The 19,205-nt window shown below is 41.3% G+C and overlaps 1 protein-coding gene across 1 annotated transcript in view; it reads left to right on the top strand.

Annotated features, from left to right (window-relative positions):
- The window catches only part of TCF20 (transcription factor 20 (AR1)), a 44,054-nt gene that overhangs the window by 16,198 nt on the left and 8,651 nt on the right, over positions 1 to 19,205 (top strand). Inside the window, exon 2 of the mRNA XM_009700327.1 lies at positions 12,979 to 13,072. Within this exon, the coding sequence (XP_009698629.1) occupies positions 12,979 to 13,072 (94 nt within the window). The remainder of the gene's footprint in view (positions 1 to 12,978; positions 13,073 to 19,205) is intronic.

The raw sequence follows: 19,205 nt of genomic DNA, 5'->3' as shown, positions 1-19,205 counted from the left end.
ACCAAGTCAGGTAGCTGATCTGACCAGCAAACTCTGCCCCTCCTCCTGCCCCCCATTTTTATCAACTAAATTTTTGGCTGGACAAGATTTCTTGACTCTTTGTGTCAGTACTGATAGAGGGAAAGGCCCCAGCTGGGGATAGGAGGGGGCAGCAGGTTGTGCGAGTACCAGTTGGTGTCTTAAAACAGTCTGGCAGTGGACTGTCAAGACCATGACTTCAGATAGAAGATCTTTCCAGAGTGGTGTTAAAAATTACACAAACTAGCATTTCATTAAATGGTACGCTTTAAATTTGTCTAAGATGGTTCTCAGATGTATATAGCTTTGCAGCGTTTATTACTGATGTCGTTTGCAACCATCTAGCTGTCTAGACATATATGAAAAGGTGAGGGTTTTCCTTCATTAGTAGTATTCCATGATGTAGAAGCACTGGGGACTGGATGCTCCCTCCTCTTCCCTAGCCTGATTTGCCAGCCGGAGTAACCTAAAGCAGGCATTTCTCTTCAGTTAAAAGGACTAAACCAGCTGCAGTTTCTTTTGAGAAATTCTAAGAGTGCTCAGGGCGTGACTTTAATCATGTAGATCTACTTAAGTTGTCTTCAGCCTTGCTGAACTGGTGGTAAGAGAAGACGTAACAGCGTAGGACTTAGTGTGAAATACCAACCCTACTCAAGGCACAAGGCCGGCCCAGGGCTCTGCGTGCTGCCACTGCGCCGCTCGCCGGTCCCTGAGCGACCAGTGGTAAAAACCGATTGCGTATGTCTTCCTCCGGTCTGGTTGCACGACTGATTGTAGCATAAATACGCTTAGGTCTTATCTCAACCAGATAATTGTTGGCTGTGTCTAAGCTTTCCTTCTGTCTGAGAAAATAGTAAAGGTTGATGTTAACAACTGGTTGTGCAGTGTTCACTTACTAGTGACTTTTTTTTTGTTTCTGGCTCCTTGCATGTTTTCTTTTGATTTATGCTTAGGTCCCTTACTTCTAACTCTGCTGTATGTTTGTCTTTTTTCTCATGACTTACTTTGCAAACCATGGGTTTGTTGGTACTTTGTACTATACTGCTGTTAATCGCAGCTTTTCTTGCACCTCTGACTCCTTTATTCTTACTGAGAACTCACGCTTGCTAAGTTTCAGAAAGTTATTGATGATTAAAGGAGACTGTCCAGCTTCATAAAAGACTTGCTACTAAGGGAGGGGAAAAAGGAGGAGGGTGTCCTGGCACGTATCTCTGAAGTGGGGACTTTCTCTACAGGACACTGCTGCTGAATAATGTGAGACTTGGAAGGGGAGGGGGACAAAGGGGGGGGCGGTGGGAGGGAAAGGCAACTTCATGTACTTGAGCTCAGGTTTGAGAGCTCAGAACTTGTCAGACTTTGTGCCTGCGCTGTCAGAAATTCCCTACGTGGCCTTTGACAAGTCGGTTTATTATTCTGTAAAGTAGGCTTTAAACCCACTTACTCTGTGACCATTAAGACAAATTTGTAGGGTGCTTTGAGAATGGAAAGTACGGTATGTGTTTAAATTGTCAGATGTTCTTAATTAAATTGGAAGGTGAGAGAGCTGATACAAGGTTGCATGTTTTAGTTGCATAGAGGTAATTGGAGGAAGCCAGGTTTAAAGTTTGTTCAGCTATGATTCAGAGTCAGGTCCAGAGAAGATAATAAAAATGTTTTGTTATGTGTTTATCTGATGTTAGCTTTGTCTTTTCTTGTAGAAAGTTAAAATCCTGGAGATCCTAACTTGAGTATACTGATACCGTAGGTAAATTCATTATTATATTTACTCGTTAAGAGTTTTCTGGGGGAATAACTCTTCAAGTTGAATTTAATTGCTGAAATTTCAGGGTTGACTCAATGCATAACCAATGCTTTCCAGAAGACCAACAATTTTTTTGAGATGTTAATTTTAGGAAATTGTTTAGGCTAGATTATTATATGGGTATTGGAATTTTTCTAGGTACATAAAACTATTTTACAAGGTTTTAATGCAGTCTTAAGTCCTATACTTAAATTTAATTATTCCTCCTTTGAAGTGTCACACATTATCACTGGGGAGAATAAGGATTCTTTAGTGATGCCGCGTGGTACTATTCCTCTAAGCAGAAATCTGCAGAGGCAGTTCCTGGGGAACAGGAATTTTGAATAGTTACCAATAAATTCAGTTTTCTGGACAAATAGCTTCAAGGGTAATGCCAAAAGAAGAATTTTCCGTTCCGAGTCTCTGAAGCTGTCTAACAAAGAAGACACTTGGGCTAGAGCCTTCAGAAGATGAGGAAGAAGAAGTGAGAAGAGGGTGTGCCTGTGTAAAATAAATGAATAACAAAACAAAAATGCCTGTATCCTTCCATTTCTGCCTCAAGTGAAAAAAATTGAAATTCCTCTTTGATCTTGCACAGTGACTTATTTTTAGTAGTCTATGGCTCATACCAGTCCTTTTTACCATAGTATAGCTTGATGTAGATTTATAAAAACTGAAGATATGGCTTGCAAATAGTTAGATGATATTCTTGCCTTTACCACGATTCAGCAATGTTCTGAGCCCAAAAGATCTTCAGTAGGTTTTTTTCCCCCCTTCAGATCTGGGAAGAGCCACACAGCTCCTTGCTCCTTAGACGGAGGAAGTTCTTTCCCCAGGAGAACAACATCAAGTCTGTCCTTTAAGGAAACTGCTGGCACTGCCTCAGCTGCTTTGTAACATCCCGCTGGAATGCCATCCGGCCTTGGCCTTCTGCTGCTATTTATATTTGCTGCTCCTGCTTCTAAACTGCTGCTAGCTCGTCCAAAGTTTTCCTGTCTCGTGTGTCTCTGGCAAGCCTATTGACCCTCGATATTTTTTTTTTTTTAAGAAACTCGCTTTAGAATTCATGAAAAGTAGCTATTATTGTAATGGGCAGTTTAAGCAGCACCTATGTCATTATGGTCTGTAGGGTTTTTTCCTGGTGATTATTGAATAGTGAAATAACATATTCCTCTTTCAGCCCATTCAGATTTTTGGCCAGCAAACATTATTTTGCATACAGCACCTCCTCGGTACCTAAGGTCACTTCATCAATGTGTGTTACTAATTTGTTCAGTCTTCCTCAACTGTGATTGATTGCTGTAGTTCATGAACTTGTGTTTTCAATTTTTTTTAATTTATTTTTTCCCCACTGATGTGTTACTTGACAGCTTATCGTTAAAGAGAGACGTACTGACTCACGGGCGTTTCTTCTTCCACAAGCACTGCACCTTTACCCCTTCGCTTGGATCCGTTTTACCTGCTGTTGTTCCTCGTCTTTGGCTGCTTTTCCTGGGTGGTAGCAGCAGCCCCCAGTGACCTTGGGAATACTTGTCTGGACTTTGCTGCTCCTCCTTACGGCTCTGCCACCAACCACTGCTCCAGCGGCCTTCTGGAGGAGCTGTCATCTTCTCGTTGTTCTCTCTTTAACAGCATTGAGTAATAATTTTATTTGCTGCCCTTTTTCTAGAGAGACAAGTTCTTCATCTTCCAGTAAGATGAGCATTGTACCCTTTTCACCTATCCTTTCTTGCAGTGGAATATATTTTGACTGCACAATAATAGGAGCGGCTCTTTAGACCGTAATTTAAGAATTTGTATTCTTATTAATGAGTAAACAACCATTTGGAATACTGTTACAAAATATTTTTTTTTCCTAGGCTATCATTTTCGCATACCTACTTCTTTCACATTCATCTGCTGACTTCCTCTGTCTTTTCTTATGCCTCAAACATAAGTTACTCGTCATTATTTTACCTGCCTTCATCCTGCTTCTTTTTCTTCTTTCAGTTTCAAGAACTTACAATCTTCTTCCAGTCAGGGCATCCTGGCTAATTTTATAATTTCCTAAATGAAGTGCCTCACTTCCAAAACACTGCGTGTTTACCTTTGTTTTCCTTCACGCGTTTCTTCAAAGCCCTTCTTGTCCGGGATTTCTGCTGAACAATTGGATATGCTCAGCCTGCTGCTGGGATGGACTCTGCCCAACGCTGCCGGCTCGCTCTCCCCATTCCTATTTCAGCCCCTTGCATCCACCGACGCTTTGTTCTGTATTACCAAAGTGTCTTGCACAGTGGGGCTCTGTTTATGACAAGGGCTCGCACAGATTATTACAAATAATGACAAACGGTTTATTTCTGTCCAATGTTACAAGTCTTTGAGTTGTTGGCAGGGGTGGATTTGCGCTGCACCCTTTTTCCTGCCAGGTTGCATTGGTATTTAATACCTTGTCAAAATCTTTTCCGTTTACAGTTTGCCTTGTTCAAAAGCATTTCCTTATTTTTAAGCCTTTACAAAGGTTTTGTTTCTGTTGAATCCACAGACACGAATAACATAGTGATTGTATACTCAGTGAACTAGACCTTTTTTTTTTCTTTGAGCCTTTTAGTAAATACTAAGCATCATCTCTCTCTTTTTTTTTTTTTTTTTTTTTTTTTTTTCTTTGACTAGAGAAAAACTGGTTCGGTCATACAGTTTGCCTCTTGAAAACAAATTCCTTGAGTTTATTGCATTTTCTTGCTTATGTCAGTTCTTTCCTTTTTTATGTCACTTCAGTCATTGAAATTCAAAGGTATTCCTTTACAGGGGAGAGGTTTTGGTCGTTATTTAATTTATCCAATAATGCTTCCCTTATGGTGGTGATGTTGCTTTGTTTTAAGGGAACCTCATGCTGTTGTTTCATACTGCACTCGGTAGACCTTGCGCTAAATAGAAATGCACCGTATATTTGGATATTTCCCGTAATCAGTACCCAAGATGGTCAGGAAAGAAATCTAGTACTGCCAGAAAATCCAACTGGAGTAAATGCTCTCTTGCTGATTATGCTGTTCCCACAACTCTGTATGTCCTTATCACATAATCACTGCTTGAAAATTTGAATGCCTTTTTCCTCTTTTAAGTCTGCTCTTCTATCTTTCAGACCTTTTTGTAACTAAATTGCACTTATTGTTGCACGCTTAATTCCCCAAATGAATAGCCAAGATAACATAAACTGTATAATTTTTTTCTGCTAGACTTGCATACTTTAGCAAATTCAAATCCCTATACTTATAAGTGGTTGTCTGAAATGTTTCTCTCATTCAGGGTGGCTCTTTGTCATCAAAGGAAACAAGTTCTGTGCATTTCTTGTCATCTTGGACTTGGTAGTCTATGTATTATTTTAATATTCCTTTTAAAATACGAAATGGCTACAAACGTGTGTACTTAGCCTGCTTAATTTCAAATCAAACATGCTTTTTCATTACCTATTGAAATTACTATTTTTTGTTAATTTTGCTAAATCTGTTTTAGTTAACCATCAGTTTACTGTTGAAGTATCTATTCTGGTTCAGTTATGCTTGGTCCTTATTTCATTTGGTTCTTTTTTTCTCCTTCCATTGTTTGAGAGGCGGGGAGGGTTCGTCCTCCTCCATGACTTTCTCAGCTTTTCACCAGTCTCATCTCCTGGAGTATGTTCATGCACACTTAAGCCTTTGATCACTCCACCGCGTGAATGAAACACTTAGACTTGTAAGGAGTAGTGAACATGAATTTATCGCTTAGATCAAATTTCAAACCTTTTATATAGTGTTACAGCTTAGCTCAGCCTTCCTGTTATGGAGGTAGGACTGAAGAGTCTTAAAAACTTGTAACCTAGCATTATAATTTCTGGGTGCCTACATTCTTTTTAATAATCATGGGGGGTTTTTGTTGTTCATTGTGGAATTTCACAATGAAATCTCTTGGTCTACAGAAGAGCTGCCATTCCAGGCAGGTGCGAAAGTATGTTTTGTGGTGGTGTCCTGTCTCCAGCGACTGCCAGGAGCGGTTACCTTCCGAGGTGCGTAGCAAACAAGGCGCGTACGGGGTGCTACTTGCATATTTTCTCCTACTTTCAGCAGTCACAGCTTTGGAGTAGTCTCTTTCGCGTCGCTGTGTTTAACAGGCAGTGGCATACCTATCCTTGATGAATTTACCTACTCCGCTCACTTCTGGCCAGTGCAGCGTTCTTTGGCAATGACTTTCATAGTTTTAATTATTTGCTGGGTGAAAAAAAAAGTGGTTTTATTTTAAATTCAAACCAGTTATTTGCTCATCCTTCTTGGAAATGGCTAAGGGTCATTCCCTTGTGTACACCATATTTGATTTTGTAGGTCTCGATCCCCCTTCGGTTGCCTCTTTTCCAAAATACTTAGTCTTTTCTCATATGGAAGCTCTTTACGTTCCTAGTTACCTCTGTGGTCTGTCTATTTTTATTTTTTTTTTTCTGATCTGTTGTATTCCTTTATTAATAGGGTGACCAGAACGACACACAATATTAAGATGTCAGGATACTGCAAGAGTAACAGATAGACATAATGAAGATTTGAGTTTCAGTATTGATTTCTTTCCCTCTTTCCCTAATAACTTCTAACGTTCTGGCTGTCTTTTTTTTGTGGTTGTAGGGACTGCATGATGTTTCTGTCCAGGATGACTACGAATACCTTCCCATGAGTAGTAAAAGTTAGAGTCTATGATCAGGTATATGCATAGGTGAAAATATTTTCCCCATGTATATCACTTTGCACTTAACAACATTAATTTTCATCTCCATTTTGTCATATAGTTATCCAGGATTGTGAGATGTTTTTGCAGCTCTTTACCATCAGTTTGAGATCTGACTGCCTTGGATAATTTTACAAATTTCATAAGTTTTCGCACCTTATTGTTCACCCTGCTTTTTGACAGTCTTTATAAGTACAGCGGAATAGCTTAGATGTCTGCGTAGGACCTTAGAAATTCTTGCTGGCAAACCATTCCTTGTCAAAACTAACCATTTATTTCTGTTCTTGTTACTTTCTCTTTTTCCTTCAAGTTAAGGGAAATAGAATGCTCTGTTCTTCATTTCAAGTGCTTCTGTTGTACTTTTAATCAGTTTTGTATGTACTGAATAGGATTTCCCTTTTTTTAAGACATTTTTCAGTTCTTGTATTTCTTCTGGGCTTTTTTTCGTGCCATCCATTTTGAGCTGCAGCTTCCCTTTGTGCTTCAGCAGCCCGTGCGGCACTGCGGTTCTGACTTTTTACTGTGTTTCCTGATGCAGCTTTATTAGTATAGCATCTTCCAGATCATTGATTTGTCTGTGTGCTGAAATCTTGGATCTAAAATTGTCCTTAGTTTCTTGACTTCAAGATAACTGCCCAATTTTACTTCAGTGACTATTTTCCTTTATTATTACTTGATTTGCTTGCTACAGGAGTATGTCATCGTTGGCGAGAGATACCTTTTAATAATGCAAGTTTAAAGGATTTTTATCTTTTTAATTGTGGTGTTCATTTTTCTGATATTCTGTGCTTGGTTTTTGGAGAACTTAAATTGTTTGGCAGGAAATGGAAACTACTAATTCTGTATCCTTCAGTACTGGTTGTTACCTCTAGCCCCATTCACTTAGGCAGATTTTTTTCATTAACCAGTATCTGCACATCAGAATGAAAGTGCTGTTTTTCCTCTTCCATTTCCTAAAAATGTCTGCCCGCCCTGCCCTTTTTTCATCTCAATCCCTTTTTGCAGCAGTCTTCCAAAATCACTTACTCCTTTCTCCTATAGCAAACAGTAAAAATTATTTATTTTTTTTTTTAGGTTTTGGGGTCTTTTGTTTGGTTTGGGGTGATTTTTTTGGTTTTTTTTTTTAGTTTTCCTTGTAGCTTGTTGAAGTCAGTCGTCTCTCTGCATCCTGCTTTCCAGGAAAGAGACTGGGGCTGCCTGCTGCTTCTGTTGCCCTTTCGCCTGGATATTAAACCTGAGCCTCTGCCTAGCCTGCCAACTGTTTAATCAGAAATAGTCAGAAGGCCCTCCTTCCTAATATTGCAGCTGACTCTGAAATCCTCATTATCTTACATCTGCATTTGTGCAGCGCAATTATACAGAAGCAATTATTTTCCTAAAAGATTATAATTTAAACAGACGAAGAAGAGAGTATGAAAAAATGCATGTAACATGTAAAGTGGAGACTTGTACCTGTATAATTAATGCCGCATGTATTTAATTTTTTGCTTGTTTTTCTTTTTTAGTACCCTTCAGTTGTTGCTTTCCATTTTATTCTGGTTGTGCATTCTTGATTACTGGTGTGCAAGAAAAGGAAAACCAAGGAGATGCCTAGAAAGCAAAGGAAAGGAAAAGGGAAGAAAACAGAGTGCAAAGGAAAAACTGGGGCTTGGAGGAGAGGAAGGTGGAATGAGACCTGAGTGGGGGGCGTGGGTGAGCAAACTGGAAGAAGCAACCGATCAGCAACCAAAGACTCTTTGGATTATAGACAGTAGAAAACATGATACGCTTGCATCCCTTGCTTAAACTGCCTTGGGAATCGTTCCACAAGAAAGATAGCGGAGGAATCATCTGAAAACGCCATATATTAGTGTTAGGCAGAAGCAATTAATTTCTGCTTCTAAGTAACTGTTCCTGGTGCTGCCCGGAATATGTTGGAAGGGCTGGTCTGGGGGCTCCCGTCTTCCCACCGGCAAAACCCTGGCCACCGTAGGATTCCCGTACTCCCAGACAAAGACATGATTATCTCTCCCAGTGCAGAGCCAAAGAGAAAAGTGAAGGTGTATGTTTTACGTGAACAGCTTGGGGCACTTCTTTTCACAAGCCGAAGAGCTTGTGCTTGGTTGGGAGGAGGAAGGTAGGTAGCTCAGGACGTGTTTATGTCCCAACACCTGTGTGGAGTTGGGTACAAATTTGAGGGAGGCAAAAAAAGGGACCCAAAACCCACACCCCTGTTTTTTACATTTAGAGCAGTCTGCTCTCAGAGGAGTTTACTCTTGTAGTAATGAAGGAATACAAATTAGAAGGAAAAAAACCAAACCTTAAAGCAAAAGAAGTCTAGGTAGTGGATGGTTTAGTATTTTGAGTGAATCAGAGCAGCTCTGCTGCCGCTGTGGTAGCTGTCCCCCAACTGTTCACACTTCCAGGTCGGGTGTTACTTCATTTTGGTAGACAGAGAATGATGAGCTGTAGCGAGGAAGAAATGGGCTGCTAATAGCATGGAGAGGTAGAGCCAATGTATCTGGCTTTAATACTATTGATAATTTAGTTCAAGGGATGGAGTGTCTCTTCTAAATGGCACTTTTCAATCTCTCCAGCCTATTCTAAGTGAGATATATGTGCCTTGTGGCCAGAGATGAATTGTGGAGATAGGACCTCTGAATCAATCTTCGCTGTGTGGTCTTTCTCTTTTTTTTTTTTTCTTTTCCTCCTCTTTTTTTTCCTTTTTTAATTTAAGCCAGGAGTTGATTAGATGCCTGGCAATGATTACTATCCGTTGGCACCTCCCATTGGGAGCACGCTCCAAGTACCAGCCTTCAGCTCTTTCAAGCAGGGGAGGTTAAGCAGGCTGCTTACTGAGCAAAAGGAATTTCTCTTCCCATGAGAGCCTGAGTGCTGTTTCCCTGGCGAAGAATGCTATAATTCCTTTACAAGTGACAAGCAGGCTGCTACCATCTGCTGGTGAATGGCTGCAGGATGGTGGAGTTGGGGGGAGAATTTGCACATGGACCAAAGAGAGCGATTAGTGGTCATTGTCCCAGCTCACACATTTCCTGTATGAAGTGCCGTGATGGTTTTAGTTTGGTTTTAGAATGTTTCCTAATTGTAGTGTACATCTTTTCTTTTGGTTTTGAAACATAAATACGTAAGATAACCACAAAAAATACCAGCAGGAACTATGCATCTTTAAATCTTTTAAGGCGCAGAAGGGATGTCTTGCAGAAGAAGACCCAGACGATCCAGAAATTTTTTAATCATTTTATTCTGTCTTTCTAGAAACACCTGGATATATTTGGAAACCACGTGGCATTGCATGATGATAGTCTCTTTCAAAGATTAAGTGAGTTGTTTTAGAGCCACACAGCTTTGCAGGGTGTCTGCTTTGTTCAGTCACTCTGTGGTGCGTCAAGGAAGAACTCGAAAGAAAAGAGGAGTTATCGTGTATGTGGTTCCCCCAGCTTCCCCTGAAAGAAGCAGATGGTCGGGGGTCCCAGGAGGTAGAAGAAATGGGGCCATTAGACTGTCAGTGGCTTGTGAAAAGCAGAAGCATCTGCCAGAATGGAGACTTGTTCAGCAGCAGGGGAGCCAGCAGCAGCAGATGATCTCCGCCTTGAGCAGTCAATGGTGTAGTGGTCCACTGGGTAATTGCTGTTGTGGGCGTAGCTGCAGCTAACCTTGCTAATAATCTACTTGGTCTGGCGGACTGAAAAAAGGGGGAATGAAGGCTTGATGCTCCTGCTCTGGCATCTTAACTGCCCACTTCTCCTGTGTAATCGGTCCTAACTGCAACCGATTTGAAAGTCTTCGGGACCCATTCTCAGGTGAGCACTACAGGCACACTTAAAATTTGTCAAAATGCCTGTCGTGTTTCAGAACAGCAAGATGAACATGCTAGGTACAGCAAAGAATAAGTTCAAAGACTAAATTTAGTCTGGAAAAGTATCAAAAATTTTGCTAGGGGTCGTCTTGTTTTCAGTTGCATCGCACAGCACGCTCTTTTAAGACATGTCTTCTTAGTGTTAAGAAATCTTTTACACAGCTGCAGTTTAATCTCTGTTGCTGTAATTCTTAGGCTCTTACTGACTGCTCTGTACGGGACACAGTGTTCCAGGGAAGAATGACCGCTTCTGTTGCAACAGTGTGATGGTGCTTCAAAGACAAGATAAAGTGGGGAGGACAGAATGCCTCTGAGGAACAAAACTAGAAATTCATATCTGTGTTCAAAAAGAATAGTCAGTTTGGGTTCTGTCCTGTTAAAATAATTAATCTCAGTCAGCCACATCTAAAAGCCAGCATAAAGCATAAAGGTAAAGAGCTCTGGTTCAGAACTCCTCGAGCTGCACTTTGTGACTACTTGGCATAGGTGAATCTGGGACTATTGCCAGTACATAATATTCTTCTAGGGTTGACTTCTTAGCCAGGAAAAGACATTTTCTATACATGAAACTTGGTTTTAGTCCCATGAGAGAGTGAATTACAGTGCAGTTTGGCCAGAGGTCCTTATGTTTTGGTGTGCCTTTAGATATTGGGCTAGATTTTTTTTTTTTTTCTCTTTGGAAACTAGTATTTGTGTTCTGACAGGCAAAAATAAGCTGCTTGAGTGTCTGTTCTAGGCCTTGGGGACACTTTCCTTGCATCGTATAAATACCGCAATAGTTTGTCACGATACACGTTCGCTGCTTCGAAGATAGACACAATTTAATAGGGAGCACTGAAGATCAGGCTCGGGATGCTTTGGCATAACTGAAAAGAGAAGGTAGTATTCAAGACTGCAGTTGTAGATGTCATGAGAATTGACGTCTCACAAGCTTTTCTGTTAGTTGCATCTGCTTTGATTTGAAGGGGGCCACCTGGTTTATGGCTGGAGCTAGTTTTGCTTTCATCCTCATTCAGTCACTTAAATACAAACTATAGTCATCTCTGCATAGCACCGAATAGTAGGAAGAGCAATAACTGTCAGATATTCTCAGTGGTTTTTGAAATACTGTAATCAAAACCCTGTTTACTATGCAGAGAGAGGAACTTCTGTTTGGCCACATCTTTTCTGCAGACCTCCACTGCAACGTGTCTGTTAACCGGGATGTGAAGCAGTGAGGTCTGGCTGATGTGGCCGTCTTGGCACATGAGCCTCCCCGTACGGTAACAGAAAACCACGTGCTTTTGTCCAGTGCCAGGTGTGCTGCTGGTTGGAGCACATCTGTTCTGTGTGCAGTACAGGTGTAGCTTACTGATGGTGTTAGTAGAGCAACGTGTAGTTTGACATGAGCTTTTCCAATAGGAAAAGAGTTTTTAGAGCATGTCGTCATCTCTCTGTGGGCAGCCAGTGACCAAAGGCAACTTGTCATAGCCTGAATTCAAGGGGAATTGTACCAGTTGGACGAGGCCTTATTGTGTTGGTTGTGCTTACCAGCAAAAGGAAAATTCCTGTGTTTCCTAAGTGTGACTCAAAAGTTATTGTAGGTCATCTTTTCTTTTTCTGCCAGCAGTCAATTTGCATTTTAATTTTAAAATAGTAGTGGTATCTTAGCCTTCAGTGGATTCTACCAGATGTGGCTTGTTTAGAACGGAAAAATGCCAACCTGTCATAAATTGGCTTTCATCAGAATCTTAGATTAGTTAATGAAAATCATTTACTGTACACGTTCAAGAAATAAAATTCCTGTCTGAATGAGATGCACTATAGGTCTGCTTCCTTAGGTCATTCTTTAAGTCATTCAGGATGAAGTAAATGGGCGAGTGGCTTTCGTTCTGCCGCATTCATCTCTGTCTGATAATATGGTTAAATACATCATCGACCATTTGAGGTAATAGGATTTAAGTAGTGAAAATTGAACGTGGTCATCAGATGAGTCTTAACTACTTTGAAAATAAACGTATGGGCATCCTGGTAGCGCTACAGGCATTTCTTTTGGAGATCTACCATTTCTGTGATGGGTGAGGTATTTTCCCTTGGTAGCATCTTCTTCTCCTGCTCCAGATAAACCTTTTTTGATCACCTGTGAAAAAATGTTCGACTTGGCCTTGATCTTCTTGGACCACTAGTGATAATGAAAGTGCTGTAACCAAATTACTACTTGTGCTAATGGTGTCTTCTAAATCATTCTTTGTCATGCTAATTCTCATTTTAAAGCTGCTGTAGATTCAAAAAAGTTCTTTTCTTCCAATTTTAACGCTGATGTCACTGTCAGGTACTGAAACGTGGGCCAGTGAAACAGATTTGAGAAATGTTTTGAGTTCTTTCTGAATGGTTGATTTGAACATTTGGCATCTCTTGCCTGGTTAGCACAGCTGAAAAGTTTGTTGTTTGAAAGAGCTTGCATTGTTGCCTGTTCAAAAGACCTTTATTTGTATGGTGTGGAAAGATACAGTCTAACATTTTGATACTCGAGAAATTTGTGCTGGAATGTGGTTGATAAAATTCCCAGGTGTTTGGAAAGATGATTGCAGTCTTCATTACCATTTCTTGGTTTCCCTTTCAGAAATGTTCCCATTGCCAGGAACCGGGAGCCACCTTAGGCTGCTACAACAAAGGCTGCTCCTTCCGATACCATTACCCATGTGCCATCGATGCAGGTAAGAGCAAATGACACGCTAACTGTATTTCATGTTTATTCAAAACATATGACACTAAATAATTCCAAGGTGCTTCACAAATTTATTCCCTCAGTTTTTCGCCTACTATGAAGATACAGTCATATAAATGGTGAGAAATGGCATCAGATAAACAGCGTACATTAACGCCCTGAGACAAGATGGAACTTGTAATGAAAAAGAATCTACCTGAAAGTGCAGGAGAAGCTTGGTTTTGGGGGCTGCAGCTACAGTGATTGAAATTTGGCTGCAATATGAGAACTGACCACTCTTTTATCGCAAAAAGTAGAAATCCTTTGTTGAAAGGTACAAGTAACCAGAAAGGTGTTTCCTCTTTCAGGGTTACACTCCTATGGATAGTCATAGTAGTGATTTCAAGTGCCAGGGGGTTATAGAGTCGTCAGGAGCACTTGCAGCACAACCTTCCTTCTCCCTCTGTAGAAGCATTTCAGCCAGTCTCTTGAGTAGGTCTGATTTTCATCACTGGACAAGCTAATGGTTTGGGTGGTATTATCTCCAGCTGTGAGCCTGGAGGCGTGAGTTAGCGTTTTGTGTGCAATAGTGAAAGTTTTTCATGGAGATAAACTTTATTCTTGAGTAAAAAAAAAATCCCAGCTGAGACTGAATAATGCCCCACTATGCCAGTCCTCTGTAACTCACTTCTCCTGTCATACAAAACTTAGTCTGAGAACAAGCAGCTAAGGATTCCAGATTACAACTCTTGACTGGCAAATAATTGCAAGCTTCCTGTTTGTTATCCCACTTCCACAGCAGCCCACCCGTTTCACCACCTATTTTACGCTGTTTTTCAAATGTTACTGTATTTGAGGTAGGGATGCTCGTTTCTGAATGACTGCATTGCATCTCTCACTGTGAAATCCCACCCTATTGGAGCACCACGTTTTATTCTAATAGAAATGTTTTTAATGAAATTAATATCACAGTGCATTATTACCAGTACCAGAGTATAGATGGAGAATCCTTGCTTTTACATGAAATAAGGTGTTAAATATTATTCAAGTTGCAAAAATCACCCACTCAAAAAAATGCCAGAAGTAAGGGTGTCCATGTAAATTTAATTTGGTCTCTTATGAATGTATCTTACAAGATAGTAATTGCCTAATTAAAGACAGACATCTCTTTCCATCAGGCCCTAACCTCAGCCTGTAGGATGAAAGGGTACTCACTCATGAACATACGTTGTCCTCACTGATTCTATGTTTTACTTACTGCATATGATTTCATCTCAGTTCCAAAAGCAGAACTGTGAAATTTTCGGTGATGTTCATCTCTGTCGTGCCTAAGAGTTTCATGAACATTAACAAACTTTTTTTTTTTACAGTACATTTGAGAGACGAAATAGATTTGTGTTCATATTGTGTTCAGTAATTTGGTTTTGGTTTGTGACCTGCCCTTTTCAATACCACGAAAAAAACAAATTATAGTGAATGTTCCCAGTAGTTTGGGGTGCTTAATTTGAATTCTTACGTTACTAGATACAGTATGTAGCATTTTCTGTGTTCTAAATACAGGTATCAAAATTAAGATATTGTCCTTTTTCTTCAGATATACCTTCCTCATTAACTCTACTCCACTTCAGCAAATGCGGTAGGATCCTCCAGATGACAAATGTACTGAACAATCATGACTGATTCCCAAGAGCAGTTCTGTGTCATGCATGGAAGAGGCAGTGTCCTGTACAAAAAATAGTATATCATCATACTATTTAGTCCATATTAAATGTAATATAATATGTCTATCATATAATATGTAGAAGTGGGCTACATTAAATTTGTCTTTTCCTTGCATTTGTCTTGACTTTGCAACTTCTGAGGTTTTTTTAGAGCAGCTTTCTGTGTTCAAGTTCCAAGGCTATGCTTACTACATTTTCTTTTAATTTTGTTATGAGACGGCCTGTTGTCACATGGCCATCTGTCAGAGTGCACCGTTCCAAGCTAATTCCCCTCCTTTGAGTGATACGGCAGTACTAAATTGCAGGAGCTGCATGGAGATGGGGTACTTGGACTGTGAGTTTCACAAATGTGTTTAAATAATAGCGGAGGAGTTGGTAAAACTGGGGAATTTCTGGTTTCACTCCAGGAAGAGTACAATTTAGCAAGAACAAAGACTTCTCTTTGTTTCTTTACACATTTTCTTTTCTGTTTCTTCCCCTTCAGTCTGTATGTGTCTCATATGTTCTCTACTCTGGCTCTTCATATTAGCCACAGGCTCTTTATCTAGTTGGTCTCAGGTTCCTCTTCTCAGATTTCTTATTCTGGCCTCTTTGTAAAACCCAATTCTCCCTAGTCCTTTCTAACTTTTCCTTTGTGCAGTTTTCTAGCTGTCACTCTGGCGTCCTCCTCTCTGCTTTTACATCATCTTCTCCTCTCCTTTCTCGCTCCTAGCTCTGTTTTTCCCTCTCTGGGCTTCTTACTCCCGTTTGGTTTTCCTGACTTAGCTCCTTGTCACACTTAACCCTGCTAGTCCCCATTTATTCTTGTATGTTGCCCTTGATCCTCTCCGTTTCACCTTTCTGTGCCTTATCCCGCTAGTTCTTAGTCTCCAGTCTTCTGGCTGAATCAATCCTGATTCAGTCTTAGCCTCCTGCTGGCACTCATCCTTAACTCCCTCCTCACTTCTGTTAGCACTCCGCTCCTCATCCTGCTAGCCTCCGCTCCTCATCCTGCTAGCCTCCGCTCCTCATCCTGCTAGCCTCCGCTCCTCATCCTGCTAGCCTCCGCTCCTCATCCTGCTAGCCTCCGCTCTTTCTCCAGTTCCACATTGCCTTTCTCAGTAATGTTTTCACTTCTGCTGCCTTCTGGAGTAGTGCTTCCCATTGTGCAGTTTTGGAACGGTCACCTTCTTCCTTCTGGCTGCCCGAGCCTTAGAAATGTCGTCCGACAGCTTCAGTGCTTTTGGCTCTGGTGCCTAAATGTGAGGCCAGAGGTTCATTTATAGGAAGGACCTGCTCACCCCCAAATAACAGTGTATTTGGTGGAATTTTCCAAGGACCTAGCTACTAAAATCCAAGAAGCCTCTCCTGAGGATGTGCAGATTAGAATCCGCATTCCTCCTTTCAAAGAGTTATATTTGCTGATTTTGTGGTTAGCTGGCAAGGGCATGCCTTAGCTGAAATTCAGATCCTACTGAAAATCAGGCTGTGTTAGAGCTTTTCGGAGAAAATTTGCTGGGGTGTTAACATGGGCAGAATAACTTTTTTCCGAGAAAGAGTTTTGAGGAAATTGTTTGGCTGCTTTAGCTGAAGTTTTCAACCAAAACAAATAAAAGAGCTCAGCTTGGAGTAGATTCTCAGCATTCAGAATTTCAGCCTGATGGTATGACAGTAAAAGACCTCGTTTGCAGTTGGTTTTATCTGCAGGTATAATCAAGCTGTCTTAATCTATAGCTGTTCTTCCTGTAAATCTCTATAAAAGAAATAAGCAAGCTATATGGAATAGGGCTTGATTTTCATTTCTGCCTAAGCAGAAACGTAGGCTTCCTTGAGAAGGAAATCAGCATTCTCTTCTCTTTCCTCAGCCTGCTGTCTGCCTGTAAACCCTTTTTATGGGTTATGCAGCGCTGCTGTCTTTTCTGTAGTGGATCAGACACGGATATATCTCAAGTTCCTTGAGCTCTGTGGTGGTTTCATTTGAAGTCGACCATCCTGCTTTGAAGGATGGTGCCACCTTGCTTTATTGAGGATCTGGGACAGATCTGTTCTGAATGCTCAGAAGTTTGTGTTGACATTTACAAGGGCTCTCAGGCTTTTGGAATATGTACGGCTGGTTTTTTTATCTTTAGAAAAAAAATCAGAAAACACTTGCTGGAGTGTATTTTAGGGTATGTAGAGTCATAAACACTTGGTGGTTGACGGAGTTACTGTAGCATCCCTGGAAGTAGCCGTGCCTTAGTTGAGATGAAGGATGCGTGCCGTTCTCCTCGGCAGTTGCGCTGCGAGCTGAAGCGTGTTTTCACCTTTGCGTTGGTGTGGGTTAGAAGTTAGTACCCTGGCAGCGACTGTGCCTCATTTGAAAGGCAGCACGTTTTTGGTAAAGGTCTGGAGGGCGGAATATCTCGAACCGACTTCAGTTCCTTGCGGCGCTGACGGCTGGCCCTGCAGCGCGACCTGGTCTCTGGCTTCTGCGCCCATGGTCGGCTTCCAATCCCAGCCTGGTGAGGAGCCAGGTTTTGCACCGCCGTTGCTAATTGGCGACTGTGCAAGGCACGTGGCTTCATAAGCTGCCAGTTCGTACATATGGATGCTTTTATGGAGGAGCCTACATCAGCCTTCCTTTTAATCTCCTTTCATAGAAAGTAATCTTTGGCAATATAGGGTGCAAGAGAGCTGAACTCCTCTTAGCCGTTTGCATAAAAAGCAAGATCAGTAGTGCCACTTAAGTAATTTTTATATGGAAATGACTGCGGTTAACATTGTCTGTGTTTGGCTTTTGTCTGTCCAAATTTATGAAGAGCCTCTGATGTCGCAAGATAACTTAGTCCTAGGGACGTCTCCATGGAAACAGGATCTTTGTTTTCTGAAATTTTGTATCCTCTCCCTCTGCTTGTTCCTTCCCACCTGGAGTCAGATCCTGATTGTTGCAGCACTCTTGTCCCCACAACATGTATCGCAGGCAGTTTCACATACAAAAGATTTTTTTGACTGTAAATTAGGAGAAGACTAGCAGCAAAATAAAACGAATTTTCAGAGAACAGAAATCCTGTGTCTTCACAAGTATCGTTAAAGATGAGTAACAGGCAGAACACAGGGTGAGACAATGTGTGAAGCTTACAGAAGAATAATTGCTTCTATTAAAAATGTTTTAGGTTTTCCCTGACTACTTTATGGAGAAAAATCTGTACGAACAAGGACGAGCCTTGGTTCTTTTTCCCTTTCTGCCACAATGAGCTGATCATAGCTATGTGTCTGACTTCATGATGAATTGTAATCTGTGATATAAAATACTTGGAACTGCGAACTGAAATCCAGGCCAGCTTTGTAATGATGAACAATTTTTGCCTTATTGGTATTCAGCTGATTTTCTACAGTGAGCTGATGAAATTTTTCATAGTTGTCCGTTAATAGAAACAAAAAAAATTGCTATTAGTTGGATCTGCTATTAATATTTGCAACGAAAACGCCAGCCTCAGTAGGAAATGGAGCTCCATAGGCAGATCAGGCACGAGGTGCGAGGTTTGTGGTAGTTCTTCCTGATCCTTGTACAATCTTCTTTTCGGATGCACTAGCTAGAGAAGTGCATTCATTACCGATGCTGGGTTTCCAAGAAAGAAAAAAAACTCCATCCTGTTCTAACATACTGTGTATGTTTTTGATGATTGCTCTGTGTTTTTGATGATTGCTGTATTATGCAGTGATAATTCATGCTGTAGTCTAAGTGTACAAATCCTGCCCTTATAATGAGACAACATTTTATTTATTTCCTATTGTTTGCTAATACTGCATTTGAAATCGTTATATGTGGCAGGATTAAGGGTTTTACTCCCCTTTGCTGAAATCTCTCAAGTAACTTAGCCCATTGCATGCTGTTTCCCTTTGATTCAGGCCAGAGGCATTCATGTTGAAACAGAAGCGCTTCATAGCAGAGGGATGCTCTGCCAAAGCTTGGGTGTCTAGAAAGCTTTTCCCTCAAGCTTTACTTGCCGTCTCCTGCTGTCTGCTAAACTCTTCCAGCAGATTGAAACAGCAGGTAGCACTGGTTATGCTACATACTTAAGAGCGTTTTAAATTAGCACGTTTTATTTACCATTGTGCTTCTTATACTTGCTGGCTGTTTGGGTAGGTGGGAGCAGACGGGAGGTCGTGGGCACCTTGCTGAATTCTCACGGTGCCGGTCGCAGGGAGGTGATGACGACGCTCGGTCCTGCTGATGCGATAAGTGTAGGGTCAGCCTGCCTTTGGCACACGCGGCAATTGGAAAGAACGATGTCGGGAGTTTGGGCAGGTTGAGGGGTGGCCCTGCGCTGCAGGGTGCCCAGCAGAGGCAGCTGAATTCTCTCGGCCGAGTGCTGCTTTCTCTCTCGGCCGGGAGGGTGAGGTCGGGGGTATCTGGAAGGCACAAATGGAAGGCGGAGAGCTGGCCGGCGGGGGTCCCGGGGT

The sequence above is a fragment of the Cariama cristata genome, unplaced genomic scaffold (genome assembly GCF_000690535.1).
Source record: "Cariama cristata isolate BGI_N322 unplaced genomic scaffold, ASM69053v1 scaffold9475, whole genome shotgun sequence".
In the NCBI taxonomy this organism is placed as follows: Eukaryota; Metazoa; Chordata; class Aves; order Cariamiformes; family Cariamidae; genus Cariama; species Cariama cristata.
The sequence above is the reverse complement of the archived record's forward strand: the minus strand, read 5'-3'. Positions and strand labels throughout refer to the sequence as shown.